The sequence below is a fragment of the Lytechinus pictus genome, chromosome 3 (assembly GCF_037042905.1).
Source record: "Lytechinus pictus isolate F3 Inbred chromosome 3, Lp3.0, whole genome shotgun sequence".
Taxonomy (NCBI): Eukaryota; Metazoa; Echinodermata; class Echinoidea; order Temnopleuroida; family Toxopneustidae; genus Lytechinus; species Lytechinus pictus.
The window spans coordinates 73,846,918-73,869,226 of record NC_087247.1 but is presented as its reverse complement, the minus strand read 5'-3'; the positions used below and the strand labels follow the sequence as shown (position 1 = coordinate 73,869,226).

The 22,309-nt window shown below is 33.4% G+C and overlaps 1 protein-coding gene across 1 annotated transcript in view; it reads left to right on the top strand.

Annotated features, from left to right (window-relative positions):
• The window catches only part of LOC129256715 (dynein axonemal heavy chain 12-like), a 67,821-nt gene extending 50,839 nt beyond the window's left edge, over positions 1 to 16,982 (top strand). The window contains exons 51-64 of the mRNA XM_054894878.2: positions 31 to 189; positions 533 to 677; positions 1,276 to 1,500; positions 1,838 to 2,017; positions 6,626 to 6,766; positions 7,063 to 7,200; positions 7,559 to 7,792; positions 8,190 to 8,378; positions 8,933 to 9,036; positions 9,369 to 9,480; positions 10,177 to 10,407; positions 10,610 to 10,701; positions 11,098 to 11,165; positions 11,440 to 16,982. Of these exons, the coding sequence (XP_054750853.1) occupies positions 31 to 189; positions 533 to 677; positions 1,276 to 1,500; positions 1,838 to 2,017; positions 6,626 to 6,766; positions 7,063 to 7,200; positions 7,559 to 7,792; positions 8,190 to 8,378; positions 8,933 to 9,036; positions 9,369 to 9,480; positions 10,177 to 10,407; positions 10,610 to 10,701; positions 11,098 to 11,165; positions 11,440 to 11,630 (2,209 nt within the window). The 3' untranslated portion in view covers positions 11,631 to 16,982. The remainder of the gene's footprint in view (positions 1 to 30; positions 190 to 532; positions 678 to 1,275; positions 1,501 to 1,837; positions 2,018 to 6,625; positions 6,767 to 7,062; positions 7,201 to 7,558; positions 7,793 to 8,189; positions 8,379 to 8,932; positions 9,037 to 9,368; positions 9,481 to 10,176; positions 10,408 to 10,609; positions 10,702 to 11,097; positions 11,166 to 11,439) is intronic.
• The last annotated feature ends 5,327 nt before the right edge of the window (positions 16,983 to 22,309 follow it).

The following is a 22,309-nucleotide window of genomic DNA, read 5'->3' as shown; positions in this document are numbered from 1 at the left end:
TTACTAATGTTATTTTTATTATTATTTTAGAGATAAAAAGGAGATGGATCAAACAGAGTCCATGTTTTTCTTAACTGGAGGAGTAGGTCTGGAAAACAAACTTGAGAACCCAGACCCATCATGGCTTTCAGATAAAAGTTGGGATGAGCTTTGTAGAATGTGTGACATGCCAGCATTCAAAGGATTTAGGTTAGTATCTAATCATCAATAAGTATTTTTGTCTATTCATCTCTGTCATTCTGAAGTAAATCTTTTTAAATTTTGAAACTAAAAGACATTTGAATCTTCCACCATGTATCAAAACCATGTAATCAAAATTTCTTTAAAAATCATAATAACATTTGTTAATTTATGATTAAAAAAAATGAACAATAAATGTTGTTTGTGACTATACACTTATTGCAATGGACATTTTACTAGTCCAGTACTATGACTACCAGGGAATTTAGATATTTAACTGGAATTAATGTGTGTGTGTGTGTTTTTTTTCTCTCTCTCATTATGAAAATAAAAAATCATTGTATTTGAACAGGGATAATTTCCAGGACAATGTAGGAGAATGGAAGACCTTCTATGAGAGTAAGGAACCCCATCGTGAGTCACTTCTAGCACCATGGCAAGACAAACTTACAGACTTCCAGAGAGCTATTGTTGTTAGGTGCCTTAGACCAGATAAGGTAATGAATCAGGACTCATAGGGGATATTGCAGAATTATTTTTTGAGTAGATATCTCTCTTAACAAATTTTACCATTGTTCTTGTATAGTATCTACTTTCATTGACAGAACATCATAAGATTGTTGCATAAGCCCTTCAATCAAACACAAGTGAAATAACACTGGCAACTTAAAATCAAACAAAACTTCAATACACACTTCTGAATGTTTTTTTTTCTTAAAGTATTATTACAACCCTGAGGACTGCTAGTTATTAGATAACAATATATTTCCATTCTTGTTGATGTTGTTTTGAACTACGCATTTGAGTATTTACAAGTAATTACTTGGAAAAATAAAATGTCATATGATCTTTGAATGTATTTAGAAGTGGAAAGATAAAAGAATACTTTACAATATATTACCATGTGATAGTCGAGAATGAAAAAGGATTTCCTTAATTGTTTGTATTAGTAATTAGCTTTTAAATGAACTTTCAAGAAGGACAAGCACTCAAGAAAAGTAGAATATAATTGGAAGATTTTATTTCTATCACCTTTTATCTAAAATTAACCTGGAAATTGCTTTGAAATTCATTACTTACATCCTCTCATTTCAGGTCCTCCCACTAGTTACCGATTTTGTAATCAGCAAGCTTGGTCAGAAGTTTGTCCAACCACCACCTTTTGACCTTGCTAAGAGTTTTACAGACTCCCATGCCTGTGCACCCCTCATCTTTGTTCTCTCACCTGGAGCTGATCCAATGGCAGCTCTTCTCAAGTTTGCTGGAGATAAAGGATTCAGCGGAGAGAAATTTAATGCTATCTCACTTGGACAAGGACAGGTAAGAACCTGTTTCAGGTTGTGGTTGCATTGTTTTCTTTGGAATTTAATGTTTAACAGGGTAGAAGTAAAATATTAAAAGGAAATTGTCCTGGTTAGGCCAGAAAAGGAGGAAAATCTTGTCATATTGAAATTACTTTGCTACAAAAATATCATTAAGGATTAGAAACTGCAAGAAAGTGTGATATGTTTTAGTCATTTAGATTTGTTTCAAGAGTCTATTACATTACATTAAAAAAATATGTTATGTTCTGCTATGTTGCACAGTCAAGCATCCTAGTATAAATGTAATCCTATAAACTTTGTTCACTGAAATATATATCTTGTGATATTAACAGGGTCCTGTAGCTGCAGCTCTAATTGCTACAGCTATCAAGGAAGGTACATGGGTTGTACTTCAGAATTGTCATCTTGCCGTCTCCTGGATGCCTGCCCTTGAAAAACTGTGTGAGGAATTCAGTCCAGAAAATGTCAACCCTGAATTCAGGCTTTGGCTCACCAGCTATCCATCAGACAAAGTAAGGGAACATTTAAAAAATGTAATGATATGTGTTGTACAAGAAATTTTGTTTATAGGAGCTTTAGTTTGATAAAATATATGGTCCTTAACCCTAAAATGGCCGGGGGGGGGGGTTGAATCAACTCCCCCCTCAACATTTTCTGCGATCATTCCGCCGCGCGAATTTTTTTGACCGCGCCACTCGCAGAGTTTATACTTTTAAGTCTCGCGCATCTTTTGAGACCAAATTTACGACGCCCGGGTACGCGGTTCCAAAATTACGCAACATTTTGTACGTGCATGTCAGACCAAAAATTGTTCCAAAACGTGATTTTGTGTACAAAGTCAATGCAAATTGAGTTTTCTCATCTTATTCATAAAGATATGATTATTTTTACTTTAAACAGCTGAAAGCAATTGATTTTAGCATAATTATGCTTCAAAAAGGTTGTGCAATAAATCTGGTGAAAAAAACAAAGAAAAACAAAAGGTTGAAAAACAAAGAAATACATAAGAAATTCATAAAACAATAAAATGCATAAGAAACTGATTTCCAAACCGAAGTTTTTGTCTCACCTGCATAGCAGAGTGAGACTATAGGCGCCGCTTTTCCGACGGCGGCGGCGGCGTCAACACCAAATCTTAACCTGAGGTTAAGTTTTTGAAATGACAGCATAACTTAGAAAGTATATGGACCTAGTTCATGAAACTTGGCCATAAGGTTAATCAAGTATTACTGAACATCCTGCCTGAGTTTAATGTCACATGACCAAGATCAAAGGTCATTTAGGGTCAATGAACTTAGACCATGTTGGGGGAATCAACATCAAAATCTTAACCTAAGGTTAAGTTTTTGAAATGTCATCATAACTTAGAAAATATTTGGACCTAGTTCATGAAACTTATACATAAGGTTAATCAAGTATCACTGAACATTCTGCATGAGTTTCACGTCACATGACCAAGGTCAAAGGTCATTTAGGGTCAATGAACTTTGGCCGAATTGGGGGTATCTGTTGAATTACCATCATAACTTTGAAAGTTTATGGATCTGATTCATGAAACTTGGACATAATAGTAATCAAGTATTACTGAACATCCTGTGCAAGTTTCAGGTCACATAATCAAGGTCAAAGGTCATTTAGGGTCAATGAACTTTGGCCAAATTGGGGTATTTGTTGAATTACAGCCATAAATTTGAAAGTGTGTTGGTCTAGTTCATAAAACTTGGACATAATAGTAATCAAGTATTACTGAACATCCTGTGCAAGTTTCAGGTCACATGATCAAGGTCAAAGGTCATTTAGGGTCAATGAACTTTGGCCAAATTGGGGTATTTGTTGAATTACAGCCATAAATTTGAAAGTGTGTTGGTCTAGTTCATAAAACTTGGACATAATAGTAATCAAGTATCACTGAACATCCTGTGCGAGTTTCAGGTCACATGATCAAGGTCAAAGGTCATGTAAGGTCAAAGAACTTTGGCCACGTTGGGGGTATTTGTTGAATTGCCATCATATCTCTATAAGTGTATTGGTCTAGTTCATAAAACGTGGAAATAAGAGTAACCAAGTATCACTGAACATCTTGTGCGAGTTATAGTAGTTTTCATAATCAGCACTGCTGCTATATTGAATCGCGTGATGCAGGTGAGACGGCCAGAGGCATTCCACTTGTTTTCAATTGCCATTGTTAAGAATGCTACAAAGAATATTTTAAACAAAAATTAGCATTCTAGGAGCTTTATTTAGTGAATTAGAGCAAAAAGTATGATTTATGCATAAATTAGCATAATTAATTCATATAAAATAAAATCTCATTATTTTGGAAAATTTTACCATACAGCCTTGTAGATTACATTGCACACTACCAGCATGCAAATTTTTGCGGCGCTCGCGCGATCGGCAGCCGAGATCTCAGGGGGGGGGTTGAATCAACCCGGCCACAGAACAGCCAAAAAAGCCCGGCCTAGTTAGGGTTAATGATTTCTCAGTTGATTTTCTCTATTTTTACCCGTTTAGAAAAGGGTTGTATAAGACTATCTCAGAATTGTTTATTTTATATAATTCTTAAGCATGTTCATATTTTATAAAAATAATTTTATATAGAAATACAGTAAATTCAATATTTGATAACACCTAAGAGAACTTCTTGCTGTCTTGTACCAGGGTTGGCACGTTTTAAACGGTGTGTTTTAAAACATGTTTTAAACGCGTTTTAAAACACCTGTTTTTTTTACAAAAAAAAACGTGTTTTAAAACACCGCATAGGCTTGTGTGTTGTAAATTCATGGATGTGATTTTAGATTACCAGTAATTTTTTAATACTTATTTTTCTGAAGTGGTGTATTATTTTCTTCTAATTAAACTCTTTCTCAACACCACTCTTTTTCTCCTCTTTCTCTTTCCCCCTTTATTCTCCCTTTCTCCATTGCTTTGTCATGTTCTTTTCCTCCTGTTCTTACGTGCACATGTCATCATTTCATATATATAAATATTCTCATTTTAACAAATAGAGTCTATATCTGAGTGTTGTGCTCACTTTTTGGACAGGGAAAGAAACACTATTTGAAATAAGCTCAAATACATGTAGACTACATGTAATAGCATTAAATACTTGAATGAAATGGAAGTGTTGCACAAGCATACACAAACAAAATCGACTATAAAACTGACATTGTACTTTTGAGGTACACACGAAAGCAGGTGAAACTTTGCGCTTCATAAAGATGAAGAAAAGTAATTTAAACAGAATAAGATAGTCAGCTGGCAAACCTTAACCCTAACAATCCAAGGTGACCTTAACACTATCTTAACTGGGCTATTTCAGACCAAGATATAATGGGGAGGGGTCAATTTGACCCCCCCCCCCTCTCCAGATCTCGGCCGCTGATTGCGCGATCGCCGTGAAAATTTGCATGCGCGTAGAGCCAGATGTAAACTACAAGACTGTATAGTATAATTTTCAAAAAATTGATTGTTTATATATTTTTTTGAAATTAATTATGCAAATATTGCGTATGAAATTTGCCCTAAATTTGTTTTTTTATGTATGTTTTTGCCTCTAACTCAATTTATGTAGCTAGTAGAATGCTAATTTTTGGTGAGAATATCAATTTTTACATTTCTAACAAATATCTACAAAAAAATTGCAAAAATATAATTACTTTCTTATGTATTTTATTGTTTTTGAAACTCTTATGTATTTCTTTGTTTTTTCAAACCTTTGTTTTTTCCAATGAACTTAGTCGGGGACACTTTTGCGATCATAAATAGCATAAAATAAATCCATTTAAAGCAACAAAAGTAAAAATAATCATATATTTATGATTTTGGGTTGAAAAACACGATTGGCATTGACTTTGTACACGGAATCACATTTTTAAAGCAATTTTGTGTCTGACATGCACTTACAAAATGTTGCGTAATGTCAAAACCGCGTACCCGGGCATCGCAAATTTGGTCTCAAAAGATGCAGCGAGCAGCGCAGTCAAAAATTTTCCCGCGACGGCATAGTGATGAATTTGTCAAGGGGGGGGGGTCGATTTGACCCCCCCCCCCCAGTTTTATAAGGGTTAATGCTCAGTAGCCTACCTCAAAAATTTCTATGATAAATCCTTAAACAAGACAGGGCCACATCATAATCATTCTAGACTATTTGGGGGATGCATGCATGGGTATGCGGTAATGATATGACACAAGTGCATGTCAGACCCCGAATTGATCAAATACGTAATTGTGTAAAGCCAATTGTAAATTCTTGCCAAAATTTGTATCCGTTTCATTATTTGTACATTTTATTAATGATTGGAAAATTATTGCCAATAATTTTCATTAAAAAAACTATTAAAAATGTATTAAAAAAAACTGTAAATGTACATAAGAAAAAAAAAAGAAAACAGTTTAAAAACAAATTCTAAAAACATTTTATATATACTGATTATATTTCTAATATGCATTTGATCAAAATTCTTCAATAAAAAAAAGCAGTTCAAGGGCTATATTTCTAGATTTATCCAAGAATGGCATAATTGATTCAAATGAAATAAAGCATATTGGAGCCCCATATATCATGTCATTTCCTTCCATAGTGCAAATTCTTCTCCCCTCCCCCCCCCCCTAGATTGACAAGACTCAAAATACCCCGAGACTACATGTATATGTACATGTATGAGGAATAAAGTTATAAAATGTAAAAGTGTTCTTTTTAGGCATTCAATTTCCATGATTTAAACATTTTGGGGGAAATATGAACTTTTCTGTTAAAAATTCAGTATCAAAACTTGTCATCTCTTACTTACTCCAAAAATGCATTTAAAACATAAATCAGACTATATAGTTTAATTGATTTATGGAAATTTGCATCATTTGATGAAAAAAACGTTCTAAAACAATAAAAAACGTTTTATTTGTTTTTTTTTTATAAAAAACGTTTTTTATCACAATCCTGTCTTGTACATATTTGTCAGATTTTTTTACTGTAGACCAACAAATTGAATATAGTTATGAATCCTGTATTCCCCTCATTTACCAATATTCTTCCATAATGTCCCTGTGATTAATTCTTTCTGCTATCAATATAAAATATTTAAAAGCTTTTCCTCTTATGTTTGATGTTAATGTTATAGTTTCCAGTGACTGTTCTTCAGAATGGTGTTAAGATGACCAATGAACCTCCTACAGGTCTTAGGATGAATCTTTTACAGTCATATATTAGTGATCCTATCAGTGACCCAGAATTCTTTGCATCATGTCCAGGAAAAGAACTGGTAAGTATGCATAAAGGTTGATGTTAAATCAGTTGCAAAGAATTTCTTCTTTTCTCTCTTTCTTTCTTTACCCTTTTCAATCAAAGGGACAGTGTTTAAGATTAAAGCTATGAATTTATGAATTGTCATATTCATAGAAAAATAATCGGTTGCAGTGATTTTCCATAATGGAATGGTCTTGCTATAGACAAATTTAAGAGCTAAATTACTTTTGATATATTTACTTCTTCTTGATGTAAAAAGGCATTTAAATTGCGTAATCTGTGTTCATTATGTTTTATTGTTTGTTTTTGTAGATCTGGGAGAAGCTTCTATTTGGTCTGTGTTTCTTCCATGCTCTGGTTCAGGAAAGAAGAAAGTTTGGTCCACTAGGTTGGAATATTGCCTATGGTTTCAACGAGTCTGACCTTCGTATCAGCATCAGGCAATTACAGGTAATCACTAATCAAAGTAAAAACACAAAGAAATCTTTGTTGCATTTAATAAAAGTAGAACCACCTTTGACTATGAATGTGTTGTAAAGCATATGAGAATTATTATTTGTGTGTTATAGTCTTTCTTTTTTTTTCTTTCTTTTTGAGGGAGGGGGATGCCAATGACACAATATTGAGACCTTGTTTGTATGACCATTTTAAGGTGTTCTTGCAAAGATAATTTCTCAACAATATTATGCAAATTTTATTTCCCACCTTTATGAAATATTTACCCAATTGGTTTATTTTATGAATAGATATGATTGTGTGATTAATGGAACCAGCACTATTGATTGTTGTTATATCAATATTCCTGTAGATGTTTGTGAATGACTATGAAGAGGTTCAGTATGCTGCTATTTCCTATCTGACTGGAGAGTGTAACTATGGTGGTAGAGTGACTCAAGAATGGGATCGACGCTGTCTTCTCACCATCCTGGCAGATTTCTACACTCCTGATATCATTAGTGATCCTAAGTACAAGTTTTCACCTAGTGGAGACTACCATTCACCTCCTAAGGGAACCTACGAGAGCTACATTGAGTTCATCAAGGTCAGTATACTGACATATCAGTTACTTATTGATGGTCAGCTTTGTACTTGTCATTTATATGGCCAAGCCTTTCGGGTAGTGCATATTATTTTTGATGATAACATTTTCATTCATAAACAAAATTCTATTTGATTCTTTACAGAGTAAATGTTACATTGATGAAAAAAACATTTTATCAAATCAATGCTCTCTGTTTTATAGACATATCAAATTTTGCCATGACAATTGATGAGTTGCAAAGTAATCTTTGCTCACTTTTTTCTTAATCTATTTATTTTGTAATCAATAATAGTAATTTCCTTCACTAAGAAATTGATATAAAATCAAATATGAAAAATCTACGAACATATATTTGCTTGATGTATCTCACTCTTAAACTTGTTTCTTTGTTCTATAGTCCTTACCAGTCACCCAGGTACCTGAAGTCTTTGGTATGCATGACAATGTAGACATATCCAAATCTCTTCAAGAGACCAGACTTCTCTTTGATAACATCCTTCTTACTATGGGAGGTAAGGGTATGGGAGGAAGCAGTGGCTCAACTGATAACATCTTATCAGACATTGCAAAAGACATTGTTTCCAAGGTCAGTATTCTTCCTTTCAAACTGAAACTTTGTAGAAATTTACCATCTGTATTATAAAATGTCACCTGAACTCTATATTGATGCAGATAAATAAATTGTTGAAGATGAAAAATGAATCATGCATGAGTCATCCTTTTATAAGTCAAATGAAATATACCACATAACTTGATTTCTCCAATGTTAACAGATTGTTGGGTCCATACGGATTTGACTAAGGGCAGATTTACCTGTATTTACATAGGTTAGATACAACAATATTATTTGTATCTATTTGACATACCACATAACTCATATGATTTGCAATAATAAAAGTGCTCATCTTTGTATCTTTGTTTATTTATCTGTGTTTGTTTACATGTGTATGTTTTAAATAAAGCTATAGTTTCACTTGATTTTTGTAGTAAATACATAATAATAATAATAATAGACAGTTCTTGTATAGCGCATAACACATTATAAATAACTTCTCTATGCGCTTCCAAAGGACTTGGATATTATTACCCTGAAGATTGTATATTCATAAAAGTTTACTCTCATGTCTTTTTTTGTCACAGCTTCCATCAAACTTTGATCTGGAGGCAGGCTTGAACAAGTATCCAGTTACATACAATGAAAGTATGAACACCGTCTTAGTGCAAGAGATGGAAAGATTTAACAAGTAAGCAAATAAAAGAGTTGTGACAAAACTAAAAACTTATGATTCCATTCGAGAATGCACTTATATGTGATTTAGTCATTGTCTATATTATTTGGAAGAAGATTCATAAAAGTGTATAAAAGTTAATTTTTTAATGCAGATATTAGATTTTCAGGATTTAACTTGTTTGTGATTACATTTTATCCTGTGAATCTTTATTCTGAAAGTTTTTAATTCTAATTTTATTTTGTTTTGCTGATCATCATCTTTCAAAATTATGTTATTTTACTGTTCCAGATAATCTCTCAGTATCTATTTACAAAATCTCCATCTGTTTCATTTTGATTTTCTAGCTTGCTGATAACAATCCGAAGTAGTTTGCTCAATCTTCAGAAGGCTATCAAGGGATTGGTTGTTATGTCCTCTGATCTAGAGGGTGTGGCTCACAATCTTCTTATTGGCAAAGTAAGAAACATGAACATTTTTAAATTTAAATTAATGATGGTGCATTGTGGTGATTGCAAAAAAATTTTTATGGGGGGGGGGGGCCTGTTGAATATAAGTTAGGTATCATATCAAACTTATACTAGTCAGTGAAGATGAACACTTTAGTTGGACCCATTTTCTGGACTTGGGTTTTGATTGTGGTTGTGGTTTTACTATGAAAGCCAATTTTTTCACTAATCTGTAACAGTAGGGGTTCAATTTGGTTCGCAATATGTAAAAAATAAATAGTTTTCTTCACCATTAAAGCAAAGGAAACAAACAAAGAAAATATAACAAACACGATGTCAAGAAATTCTTGGATTCCCATAATTTTGGCAGACTTAGGGGGTGTTGCAAGAAAATATTGCAATCAGTTGCAAATATTCTGATGCAATTTTACAATTGATAGATCAATTTTATCTACAGCCAATCAGATTACACTCTCGTTCTTGCAAGAAGCAGATTAGCAATCGATTACAAATTTACATTCAAATTATAGACACATGATTGATTTAGGTACCAAAAATAGACTTGCATTTGATCGCAAGTTTCTTGCAATTCCCCATTAGACCAGGGCTTAAGTAGAACTAGTGGACTTCAGAATATAAACATTAAATATGTCCAGTGTATTGTGTAATATATGGATGTTATTCTATTTTATTTCTTGCTGCCCAGGTACCAGAGATGTGGGCCAAACGTTCCTATCCAAGTCTGAAGCCTCTCGGTAGTTATATCAATGATTTCCTAGCCAGGTTGAAGTTCCTGCAGGATTGGTACGATGATGGCAAACCTATGGTCTTCTGGTTGTCTGGATTCTTCTTCACTCAAGCTTTCTTGACAGGAGCAATGCAGAACTATGCTAGGAAGTATACCATACCCATTGACAAGTGTGGCTTCCAGTTTGAGGTGAGTACAGTTGTTTGTTCTTTACTTCAATCATGGAGGCCATATGTGGTTCCTTTTTAAACATACAATTCGCTCTGTATATGTGTAATATATTTCCTAATAATTTGTTACATTGAAGCTGAATAATTGCAAACATTGCAGTAAGAGAATGATAGTATCTTCATTGTGATTATACTCTCTATTACTCTGTTCACACATATAGGTGTTACCATCAGAGACAGCTGATAAAGCCCCTGAAGATGGCGTTTATGTAAATGGACTCTTCTTGGATGGTGCTAGATGGGACAGGAAACGGTAAACATTGATCAGATTTTGAATGCATGATGAACATTTTTTAATGTGATGCACTTTGATTTATTTCATCAAAATACAAGTTCAACATTATAGAGTATACACAATTGAGTTCAATTCAATGGTGTATTGAATCTTGATTTTGTGCTTGGATATACTTATCGATTTATTAGTTACACAATCATGTTTGATTTCCTTTTGGGTACACAATCTATAGGCATTAAAAGGTAAAATGAATCATTCTTCACTAAGTTCCTGTATGATACTTGTAAATAATTAGAAGATTATTTTCTGAACTTATTTGAAATTGTAATGTAGGGGACAATTAATCTTCTAGACACGCAAATGAAAGAGGCTGCTTTCTTACACGTATTCATGTTTTTCTTGTTTTGTTTTCAGAGGAATGCTTGGAGAGTCATTACCTAAGGTACTTTTTGACTCTGTACCAATCATCTGGATTAAACCAGGTAAAGATCTCTTTTCTCTTCAGTATTTATATGCTGCCTAGAAGTTGTTGACTTATGAGTTGGTATAGGTTTCATAGGATCTGAATATTCACATGTCCTTATTTGTTTTTCAAGTCCTGCAAGTCAAATTTCGTCTGCAACAGCTTTTTCATTAATCCTAGTAATTCAAATTTTACTTCAGCAAGTTTATATATGTTTGAATTGGAGTTACCTGGTATTGCTTACATATCTTCGATATTTCCAATCAATGATAATACCCAATTCATTTCTACAGGCATAAAAGCAGAGTTCAAGTCTAAAGGTGACTACATCAGCCCTCTGTACAAGACTAGTGAGAGGAGAGGTACCTTGTCGACCACCGGTCATTCTACCAACTTTGTCCTTGCCATTCATCTTCCTACTGACCGTCCGGTAGAACATTGGATTAAGAGGGGCGTTGCCCTACTTTGTGGGTTGGATGACTGAGTACATCAGAGGTTTTTATACTGATTAGTTTATCTTTCACTTGCTTCTTTAGAGTATATGCAGGGTGATAAAGATATTATATGCAGACCTGCCAACTCTCCTGGTTTTTAAATTTCAAAATGACCCAAAATCACAATGGCTTGATTTCTGAAATTTCATGTCAGAAAAAAAATGTTGGAAAAATCGCCAGAGACCCATTCATGCCCCAAGTCCTCCATACATCTGAAATAGCCTGGTCCCTTGGGTTAAAGGTGTTAAAATACAAGAGCTTCTGGAGGCACTGCCTTCTTGACCCCCACATGTGGCTCTGCCCCTGAACCCTACTGGGGGCTTGGTCAGTCTGGACCATTGGTTGTCCAGATTTTGCATTTCTAAATGTTGGCAGGTATGGTTTATGATTATTACAATATAAGTTCAGATTTTCAAATTGTACTTGGCTGTTGGTCCACAGATTGTATTTTGAGGGGTCATTGCACGAAAACAAATAATTTTGTTATTTATTGCATTCAAAATTGTAACGTGGCTTAGTAGCAAATCAAAATCAAGATTTCCATGGTACCTTTTTACAACAAATTCATCATAATCTTAAGTTGTATGCATCAGGGCCTCTGTTGTGCTAATTTCTGGCCATATGTTTGTACAATATAATATGTAAATGATGATGTAAGGTTAAACATGCGCCAAGACTAAAACTCCATTGCCAGACAAAGATGTATTTTTGTCTCACCTGCATAGCAGTGTGAGACTATAGGCGCCGCTTTTCCGACGGCGGCGGCGTCAACACCAAATCTTAACCAAGGTCAAGTATTTGAAATGACAGCATTACTTAGAATCATAGAATGTATATGGACCTAAGCCATGAAACTTGGCCATAAGGTTAATCAAGTATTACCGAACATCCTGCCTGAGTTTTGAGTCACATGACCACGGTCAAAGGTCATTTAGGGTCAATGAACTTAGACCATGTTGGGGGAATCAATATCAAAATCTTAACCTAAGGTTAAGTTTTTGAATGTCATCGTAACTTTGAAAGTTTATGGATCTGATTCATGAAACTTAGACATAAGAGTAATCAAGTATCACTGAACATCATGTGCGAGTTTCAGGTCAAAGGTCAATGGACTTTGGCCATGTTGGGGGTATTTGTTGAATAACCTTCATAACTCTGAAAGTGTATGGATCTAGTTCATAAACTTGGACATAAGAGTAATCAAGTATCATTGAACATCTCATGTGAGTTTCAGGTCACATGACCAAAGTCAAAGGTCATTTAAGGACGTTCCACAGTTATGTTTGTGCGCATCATGATCTGAGCATATTTTACACTCCGCGCACTGACGTCACAATGGATGAACTGGTGATTAATCAGCTGAAGGTATTGAGAGCTGAATTTTCTCCTTATCTGCACTAACTGCAGATCCGATGTGTTATTTTATGAAGCTAAGAAACTGGAATTATTCCATGGACAATTCTTTTTATTCCTCTACAATTTCAAAATACTTTTCTCTGTAGTGCTGCAAAGTATGATGAATATGACCTCGAGTTTTAATAAAATAAATGGTAGAGTGGTTCGGAATTTTTCCTCACATAGATACAAAGCTTTTGGCGTGTTTTGGGGGTGTTTTAAGAAGCACATTTGCTCTAATAAGAGTGCTGATAGTTTGAAAACAAGCACATGAACCCATATTTTTTAATGTTTACACCTTTTATGTATACCTTCCTCTACAACTTTGCAAAGTTTGGTGAAAATGACATGGGTTTTGAATAAAGTGCAGCATTTCTTTTACTTCTCAAGTTTGTTATTGAAATTTGAAATTTTGAGGTTGAGTATTAATATATTTCCGGCAATTTCTAAGAACTTAGAGTGCTGTTAGACTTAAATGAGCAAACAATTGAAAGCAATAAAAATAGATCCATTGTAAGGATACAATTATTGCAAAATTTGATGAAGTTTTCATGGATTTTGACTGAGTAATAGAGCTTTAAACTCATTGTTGTGATCTCGTGAGGTCTAAAAATGCCAAATTCTTTTGAATGCGATATTCTTAAAGAACATCGTTTTAAGTTAACTTTGAAGCTCTTTAGCAAAAAAATCAAGCTCATGGACCTATGTTAATTTGTGCATATTTGGAATATTCAGGTTCTAAAGTATCTATGTCCAAAGTATGATGAAAATGACATGGATTTTCAATGTTTGGGAACAAGACTACGGAACCATTCGCATTTTACACGATATTAACAGGCTTTTGCTTTTTTCGGTGCATTTTTGGCTGTTTCAAGCCAACTCGCAACACTTTAGACACTCATAGTTTAAAAACGAGCACATGGACCCCATATTTTCAATAGTTTAATGCCTTTAGACTATATTCCTCTACAAATCTAGAGAGTATGGTGAAAATGACATGGATTTTGAATGTTTGGGAGCGAAATACGGGAACCATTCGCATTTTAGACGGTATTATAGACTTTTGCATGTTTTCGGCGCATTTGGGCGATTTTCAAGCCAACTCGCAACACTTTGGACACTGATAACTAAAAAACGAGCACATGGACTCCATATTCTTAATATTTCAACGGCTTCAGAATATTTTCCTCTACAAATCTAGAGAGTATGATGAAAATGACATGGATTTTGAATGTTTGGGAGCAAAACTACGGAACCATTCCCATTTTAGACGATGTTATTAGACATTTGCACGTTTTCGGCGCATTTTAGGCGAATTTCAAGCCAACTCGCAACACTTTAGACACTTACAGTTAAAAAACGAGCACATGGACCCTATATTTTTAACATCCCTACATCTTCCATATACATTTTTCTACAGTTTAGCCGAATTTGATGAAAATGACATGGATTTTGAATAAAGTGCAGCTTATACTATACTTTTTTAATTTTTGAGTATATTCACGTCTTTGAAGATTTGTTTTTTCCGAGATTTTGCACCATTCTTGCCAAATGAGGGCGCTGCTGACTCCAAATAGATATAGTTTTACCAATTAAAAGACTTTTTACTACTTTCGTATCTACTAAGTTACACATTCTGAAAGTTTGATGAAGTTTGATGAAGTTTGATGCAATATCGAGAGAGTAAAGATGATTTAAACTCATTTGGTGAATTCGTGAGGTCTAAGAGAGGCATAATTCTCATGATTGCGCAATATTTCATATCATTCAAATATGGCGACTTTGAAGTCCCGTAGAAAAAAAGTAAGCACATGAACCTATATTATTTTTTGCATTTTCATAATGCATAGATACCAAAGTAACTCTATGCTAAATTTGGTGAAAATGACATGGACTTCATTTTAACTGTGGAACGTCCTTTAAGGTCATTGAACTTTGGCCATTTTGGAGGTAATTATTAGATTGCTGTCATAACTTTCAAAGTTTATAGATTTAGTTTATAAAATGTGGATGCATGATCAAGGTCAAATGTTATTTATTGTCAATGAACGTAGTATTGTATCATTATATGAATGGTGTTTTTTGTGAATGATCGATTACTTTATAATAGTTTTCAAAGTCAGCACTGCTGCTATATTGAATCGCGTGATGCAGGTGAGACTGCCAGAGGCGCTCCACTTGTTATGATAACTGCTAACTTTGTTTATAATGTATATCTTGGATAATGTAATCATACCTTTTTTTTTGTAAATATTCACACAAATATCACATTCAAGATATTTGACCAAAGCATCAGTAGAATATGCATTATCAGTAAGCATTGCTGATTATTGTATTCATTGACTTATATCTTGCATATATTTTATAATTGTACATATGTAATATTGACTTGGATTTTTTTTTGTAAGCTGCCAATTTGACCCTCTTGTATTGAAAGGGATTCATTCCTGCCTGGTATCACCCCAAACCTTGTGATTCAAAATTCAGAGACTTATTTATGAGACTTCCACTTGACTCAAGTTAACTTGACTACATGCTACTCAGTGACAGGTATTCATAAGTGTAAGAACAAAGGAATTTGCAATGTAGATGTAGAGGAGGCCATATTGGGATTATCATAGCTTTTCATATATTTCTTTTCATAGATCTTTTGAAATATTATGAATAATTCTGTTTGTAAGTACTATTTTGAGATGAATACATGTGTGTGGTATATTTTGAGGATATTTTGAATAGTTTTTCCATTTAAAAAACCCCAATGGCTATTTGATTATACTTACTTCACTTATGGGAAGAAAGAAGAACATTTGAAATATTTTGTATAGATTTCATTGAGAGTGAGAGATAGTGAAATTAAGAAAAAAAGAATAAAGAATGAATTCATTGTCTATTAATTAATTGCTGTAATTGCGTTTGAATTGCTTTCAACCACAGTAAAATGAATACTAGTTATTGAGATGAGACTATATGATAAGAAAAATAAAATATTACATTCTTTTAGATACATGTATACTCAATATACTGAGTCAGTAGTGATAAACATGAACCTAAGTCAATGCTTTAAATAAAAAAATGGTAATGAATGAATGCTGTCACATGCACTTTGCACTTTTCATTTTAAACAATGCAGATAATAAGGGAAAAATAAACTTTTGTTCAGACGATGTATACATATGTATATTTGTAATTTTGTATATGCATTATTGTAAATAATTGCATTTCCAAATGTATATATTTTACAAATTTACCTCCGTCCATAGCTTATTCTGTCCATTTTCTATGGTATCCCGTCCATTGTCCAATAAAATGAGTAATGACCTATGTTTCTGTTTGAAAAAAAAATTGTATTTATAACATAAGAATGTATCTTAAATACAATTGTAATGTTCTTGATTGGATATAACATGTAATTGAATTGTAAATTTTCTTTACTTAAATAGTTGGCGTATGACCAAGCAATCTGTGAATCTTCCTTTCTCCAGAAATGTTTCAAAGCCTTCTGTACCTTATTGATTGTGTGTTTGCAACTGTCTTAAAATTATACATTTAAAAGAAGTGTGTGTTAGTTTGTTAATAATTAATTTTTTTTAATGTTTATATTTGATGGACCAATTTATCAGAAATGCACTTGAATGGAAAAGGAGATGTTTGATTCTTTCAAAATATGTGTGCCTACTTTAATCACCTTGTGAGTGTACAAAATTGATAAAAACCTTGAATGAAAATTATTATTTTAATGACAGCTTGAATATCATAACATGTATATATATTTTTGTAAATTACATTATGTAAATTAACTATTCTTGTATTATATGTGTTCTTGACTTCACAGCCATTTATAACAATAAGATATATATAAATTTATATTTCAATGCTTATGAAAGAAAGATGCTATGATGTTGTGATGTTGTTTGACATGTAATAAAACACAAGAAATATTCCCCTAACATTTTTTGTGTCATGTTGGTTATTTCAGATCACTTTATTTTATGATTTCAGTGTGTCACCATTAGTATTTGGGAAGCATATGCGCCAATATTTGTGTTTGGTTACTTTGAAGCAACCGTATGATAGTGTAAATATTAGCCGGCATGTTCAGCCTAGGCCTTGTTGAATAAAGGTGTTCATTTTACTGCTGGCTGGCGACCGACGGGTTTCCATTCTCGGCCGTTCTCTGATTGGTCAGTTAAGACTGTGTGTTCCGTGTGTGTATGTGTGGTGCGAAGCGTGCGGTACATGTGTTCACTGGACGTGTGGGCATAGAGTAGATAACCAGTCGTTTTCTTGATTTTAACCTTACAATAACAACGATCAGGGATGGGTTTATTTTGTTGCTGTGTGTGCATGTGAAGGATAGAAGTTTCTTACAGCTCTCAATTAACTGACTCTCTTTCCAAGCTTAAAATTATAATGATAATTGCTAAATTCCAATTAATTGATTTGTTTGTTTTAGAAAATTCTCCCATTACATATCAATTCAAGAGTCTTCACTTGTGTTTCATTACTTTAGAATGTCCACTGTATAATGAAAATGGAAACATGCCGGTCAATGGACAGTGTATTATAAAAGTGGAAACATGCCGGTCAGTTTACCATATGTTTCAGTGTATAATGAAAATGGAAACATGCCGGTCAATTAACCGGTATAATATGAAAATGGAAACATGCCGGTCAATTGAACGTCAATTGACGTTTTAATCTAGAAACTTCTCCACACAAATGGGTGTTTTTAACTTATTGAGTAATATCATAAAGGCTATTGATGAAAACAAATATTGTCTGGGGATATTTTTAGATCTGTCAAAGGCATTTGATACCATTGACCATGATATCCTTCTCAAGAAACTTGAACACTATGGAATTCGTGGTGTAGCATTGTCATGGTTCCGAAGCTATTTGTGTGATAGGACACAATTTGTTATGATAGATAGATCTAGATCCAAACATGCTACGATTAACTATGGTGTACCTCAGGGTTCTGTTCTTGGTCCCCTGTTGTTTCTGATCTATATAAACGATATAATACATTCATCAACATTATTCTCATACTCCCTGTTTGCTGATGATACCAGTCTGATGCTATCTGATAAGTCAGTAGAAAATTTGTTACTGGTTGCAAATCAAGAAATTAAGAAGCTGTATTCATGGTTTTGTTGCAATAAGCTATTGTTGAACATTCAAAAAGCCAAGTGCATAATTTTCCGCTCTAAGGGTAAAAAGCTTCCAGGGCGTATAACTTGTCTTCATATAGGGGGTCATGATGTTGAACCAAGTGCAAATATTTTGTTTCTTGGGTTATATATCGATGAGCACCTATCCTGGAAAAATCATCTAGATGTTGTCTGCACAAAGGTGTCTCGCAGTGTGGGTGTTATTTATAGGTTAAAATCAATTTTACCTGAAATGATACTGATAACAATATACAATAGTATTGTTCTACCTTATTTGTCATATTGTAATGTTGCCTGGGGAAACACTTTCAAGTCTTATCTTGATAAATTGAGAGTATTGCAGAAAAGGGCAATACGACTTATAACAAATTCTAATTATAGACATCCAAGTACTCCGTTATTTCTTCGTCTGAAAATGCTACCTCTTAGTGAACTTGTGTCGTTCAATTGTGCATTGTTCATGTTCAAACTACAATCAATGCCCCAAGAATGTACCTTAAAAACATTATTTCTTCAGAATTCACAAATACATAATTATAATACACGTCAAAAGGATCTTATTCGTCAGCCATTTGCGAGAACAAATGTCACCCTGACCTCCTTTCATATATCATGTATTAAAGAGTGGAACAATTTACCTGTTGATATAAAAAGTAGTAAAACTCTTTCATGATCAAAAGATTATCCAAAACTTACTTTCTTGACAGATTATGATTATTTTTTCTTCAATATGTATTTTAAGTTGATGTATTTGCATTTAAGTTGATGACCTACTAGAATTTATGTTTAGTATGTGCATATGTGGGTGAATGTGGTTGTGTGTGGATGTGTGTGTGTTTGTGTGTATATGTGTGTTTGTAATAGTTTTCCATTTTATTTTTAGCATCTTAACCTTATATATATATTTTTTTGTCTCTCTTTTTGTATCTTGTAAATTAGTATATCCTATGTTGTATGTTAATAATCATAAGTATTCCAGGGCCCTACTCACAAGCTTTGCTTTTAAAGGGGTCCTAAAACCAATTCGTCTATGCTATAATCTAATTGATGTATGTTTATGTACTCATTTACATTGTATGTATATCTATTTTGATTATGATGTGATGTTTTTGGTTTTGAATAAATAAACTTGAACTTGAACTTGAACATATATTTCAGTGTATTTAATGAAAATGGAAACATGCCAGTCAATTGACCATATGGTTCAGTGTATATGAAAATGGAAACATGCCGGTTAATTGACCATATATTTCAGTGTATATGAAAATGGAAACATGCCGGTCAATTGACTTTTTTCAGTGTATATAATTAATGAAAATGGAAACATGCCGGTCAATTAATTAAATGGAAACATGCCGGTCAATTGACCATATATTTTAGTGTATAATGAAAATGGAAACATGCCGGTCAATTGACCATATGCTTCAGTGTATAATGAAAATGGAAACATGCCGGTCAATTGACCATATATTTCAGTGTATAATAAAAATGGAAACATGCTGGTCAATTGACTGGTATATTTGAAAATGGAAACATGCCGGTCAATTGACCATATATTTCAGTGTATAATGAAAATGGAAACATGCCGGTCAATTGACCATATATTTCAGTGTATTATGAAAATGGAAGCATGCTGGTCAATTGACCATATGCTTCAGTGTATAATGAAAATGGAAACATGCCGGTCAATTGACCATATATTTCAGTGTATAATGAAAATGGAAACATGCCGGTCAATTGACCATATATTTCAGTGTATAATGAAAATGGAAACATGCCGGTCAATTGACCATCATTGCTTCAGTGTATAATGAAAATGGAAACATGCCGGTCAATTGACCATCATTGCTTCAGTGTATAATGAAAATGGAAACATGCCGGTCAATTGACCATATATTTTAGTGTATATAATGAAAATGGAAACATACAGGTCAATTGACCATATATATCAGTGTATATAATGAAAATGGAAACATGCTGGTCAATTGACCGGTATATGAAAATGGAAACATGCAGGTCAATTGACCATATATTTCAGTGTATAATGAAAATGGAAACGTGCTGGTCAATGGACAGTGTAAATAATGGAAACATGCCGGTCAATTGACTTTTTTCAGTGTATATAATTAATGAAAATGGAAACATGCCGGTCAATTAATTAAATGGAAACATGCCAGTCAATTGACCATATATTTTAGTGTATAATGAAAATGGAAACATGCCGGTCAATTGACCATATGCTTCAGTGTATAATGAAAATGGAAACATGCCGGTCAATTGACCATATATTTCAGTGTATAATGAAAATGGAAACATGCTGGTCAATTGACTGGTATATTTGAAAATGGAAACATGCCGGTCAATTGACCATATATTTCAGTGTATAATGAAAATGGAAACATGCCGGTCAATTGACCATATATTTCAGTGTATAATGAAAATGGAAACATGCTGGTCAATTGACTGGTATATTTGAAAATGGAAACATGCCGGTCAATTGACCATATATTTCACTGTATAATGAAAATGGAAACATGCCGGTCAATTGACTATATATATTTCAGTGTATAATGAAATTGGAAACATGCCGGTCAGTTTACCATATGTTTCAGTGTATAATGAAAATGGAAACATTCCGGTCAATTGACTATATGTTTCAGTGTATAATGAAACTGGAAACATGCCGGTCAATTGACCAGTGTATAATGAAATGGAAACATGCCGGTCAATTGACTATATGTTTAAGTGTATAATGAAAATGCATGGAAACATATGCCGGTCAATTGGGTATGTGTTTCAGTGTATAATGAAAATGGAAACATGCCGGTCAATATAATGGAAACATGCCAGTCAATTGACCAGTATAATATGAAAATGGAAACATGCCGGTCAGTTTTCCATATATGTTTCAGTGTATATAATGAAACTGGAAACATGCCGGTCAGTTTACCATATGTTTCAGTGTATAATGAAAATGGAAACATGCCGGTCAATTTACCATATGTTTCAGTGTATAATGAAACTGGAAACATGCCGGTCAATTGACCATATGTTTCAGTGTATAATGAAAATGGAAACATGCCGGTCAGTTTACCATATGTTTAAGTGTATAATGAAAATGGAAACATGCCGGTCAATTAATTGGTCAATTAATTGACCAGTATAATATGAAAATGGAAACATGCTGGTCAGTTTACCATATATGTTTCAGTGTATAAGAAAATGGAAACATGCCGGTCAGTTTACCATATGTTTCAGTGTATAATGAAAATGGAAACATGCCGGTCAGTTTACCATATGTTTCAGTGTATATAATGAAAATGGAAACATGCCGGTCAATTTACCATATGTTTCAGTGTATAATGAAACTGGAAACATGCCGGTCAATTGACCATATGTTTCAGTGTATAATGAAAATGGAAACATGCCGGTGAATTGACCAGTGTATAATGAAATGGAAACATGCCGGTCAATTGACTATATGTTTCAGTGCATATGTATAAGGAAAATGGAAACATGCCGGTCAATGACTATATATTTCAGTGTATAATGAAAATGGAAACATCGCATGCCGGTCAATTGACCAGTATAATATGAAAATGGAAACATGCCGATCAATTTTGTTCATTTTCTCTTTCTCTTTTGTTCTTTCTCTCATTGTCTATCTACTAAAGACATATGTAATAAAGATCAGACGCATGGGGATTTTTTTTTTTTACTTTTTAATTTAATTTTATTTATTTATTTCCGTTTCACAATTTCATATTCTTTGAAAAACAGAAAGTGACAAGAACGTTTTTCATCAGCTAGATCATGATGCATGCATTAATTATTCATTAAGATTTCACATTGTGAAGAAATGTGCAAATTGAAAATCGCAATTTAACAGACAAATGAACTTCATTCTTTCATTTTTTCAATAAATTTTGTTTGTTTCATTTATTCACCATGCACACAAAAATAAAACGTCAGAAATATAGTATACACATTGATATAATGATACATATAGGAGGAGCTGAACATAAACAAAATATGTTTGAAGTGCAGATAGCATCATAGGTAAATATTCGAACTAAACCAATGGCTCTCTATATAAGCATTCA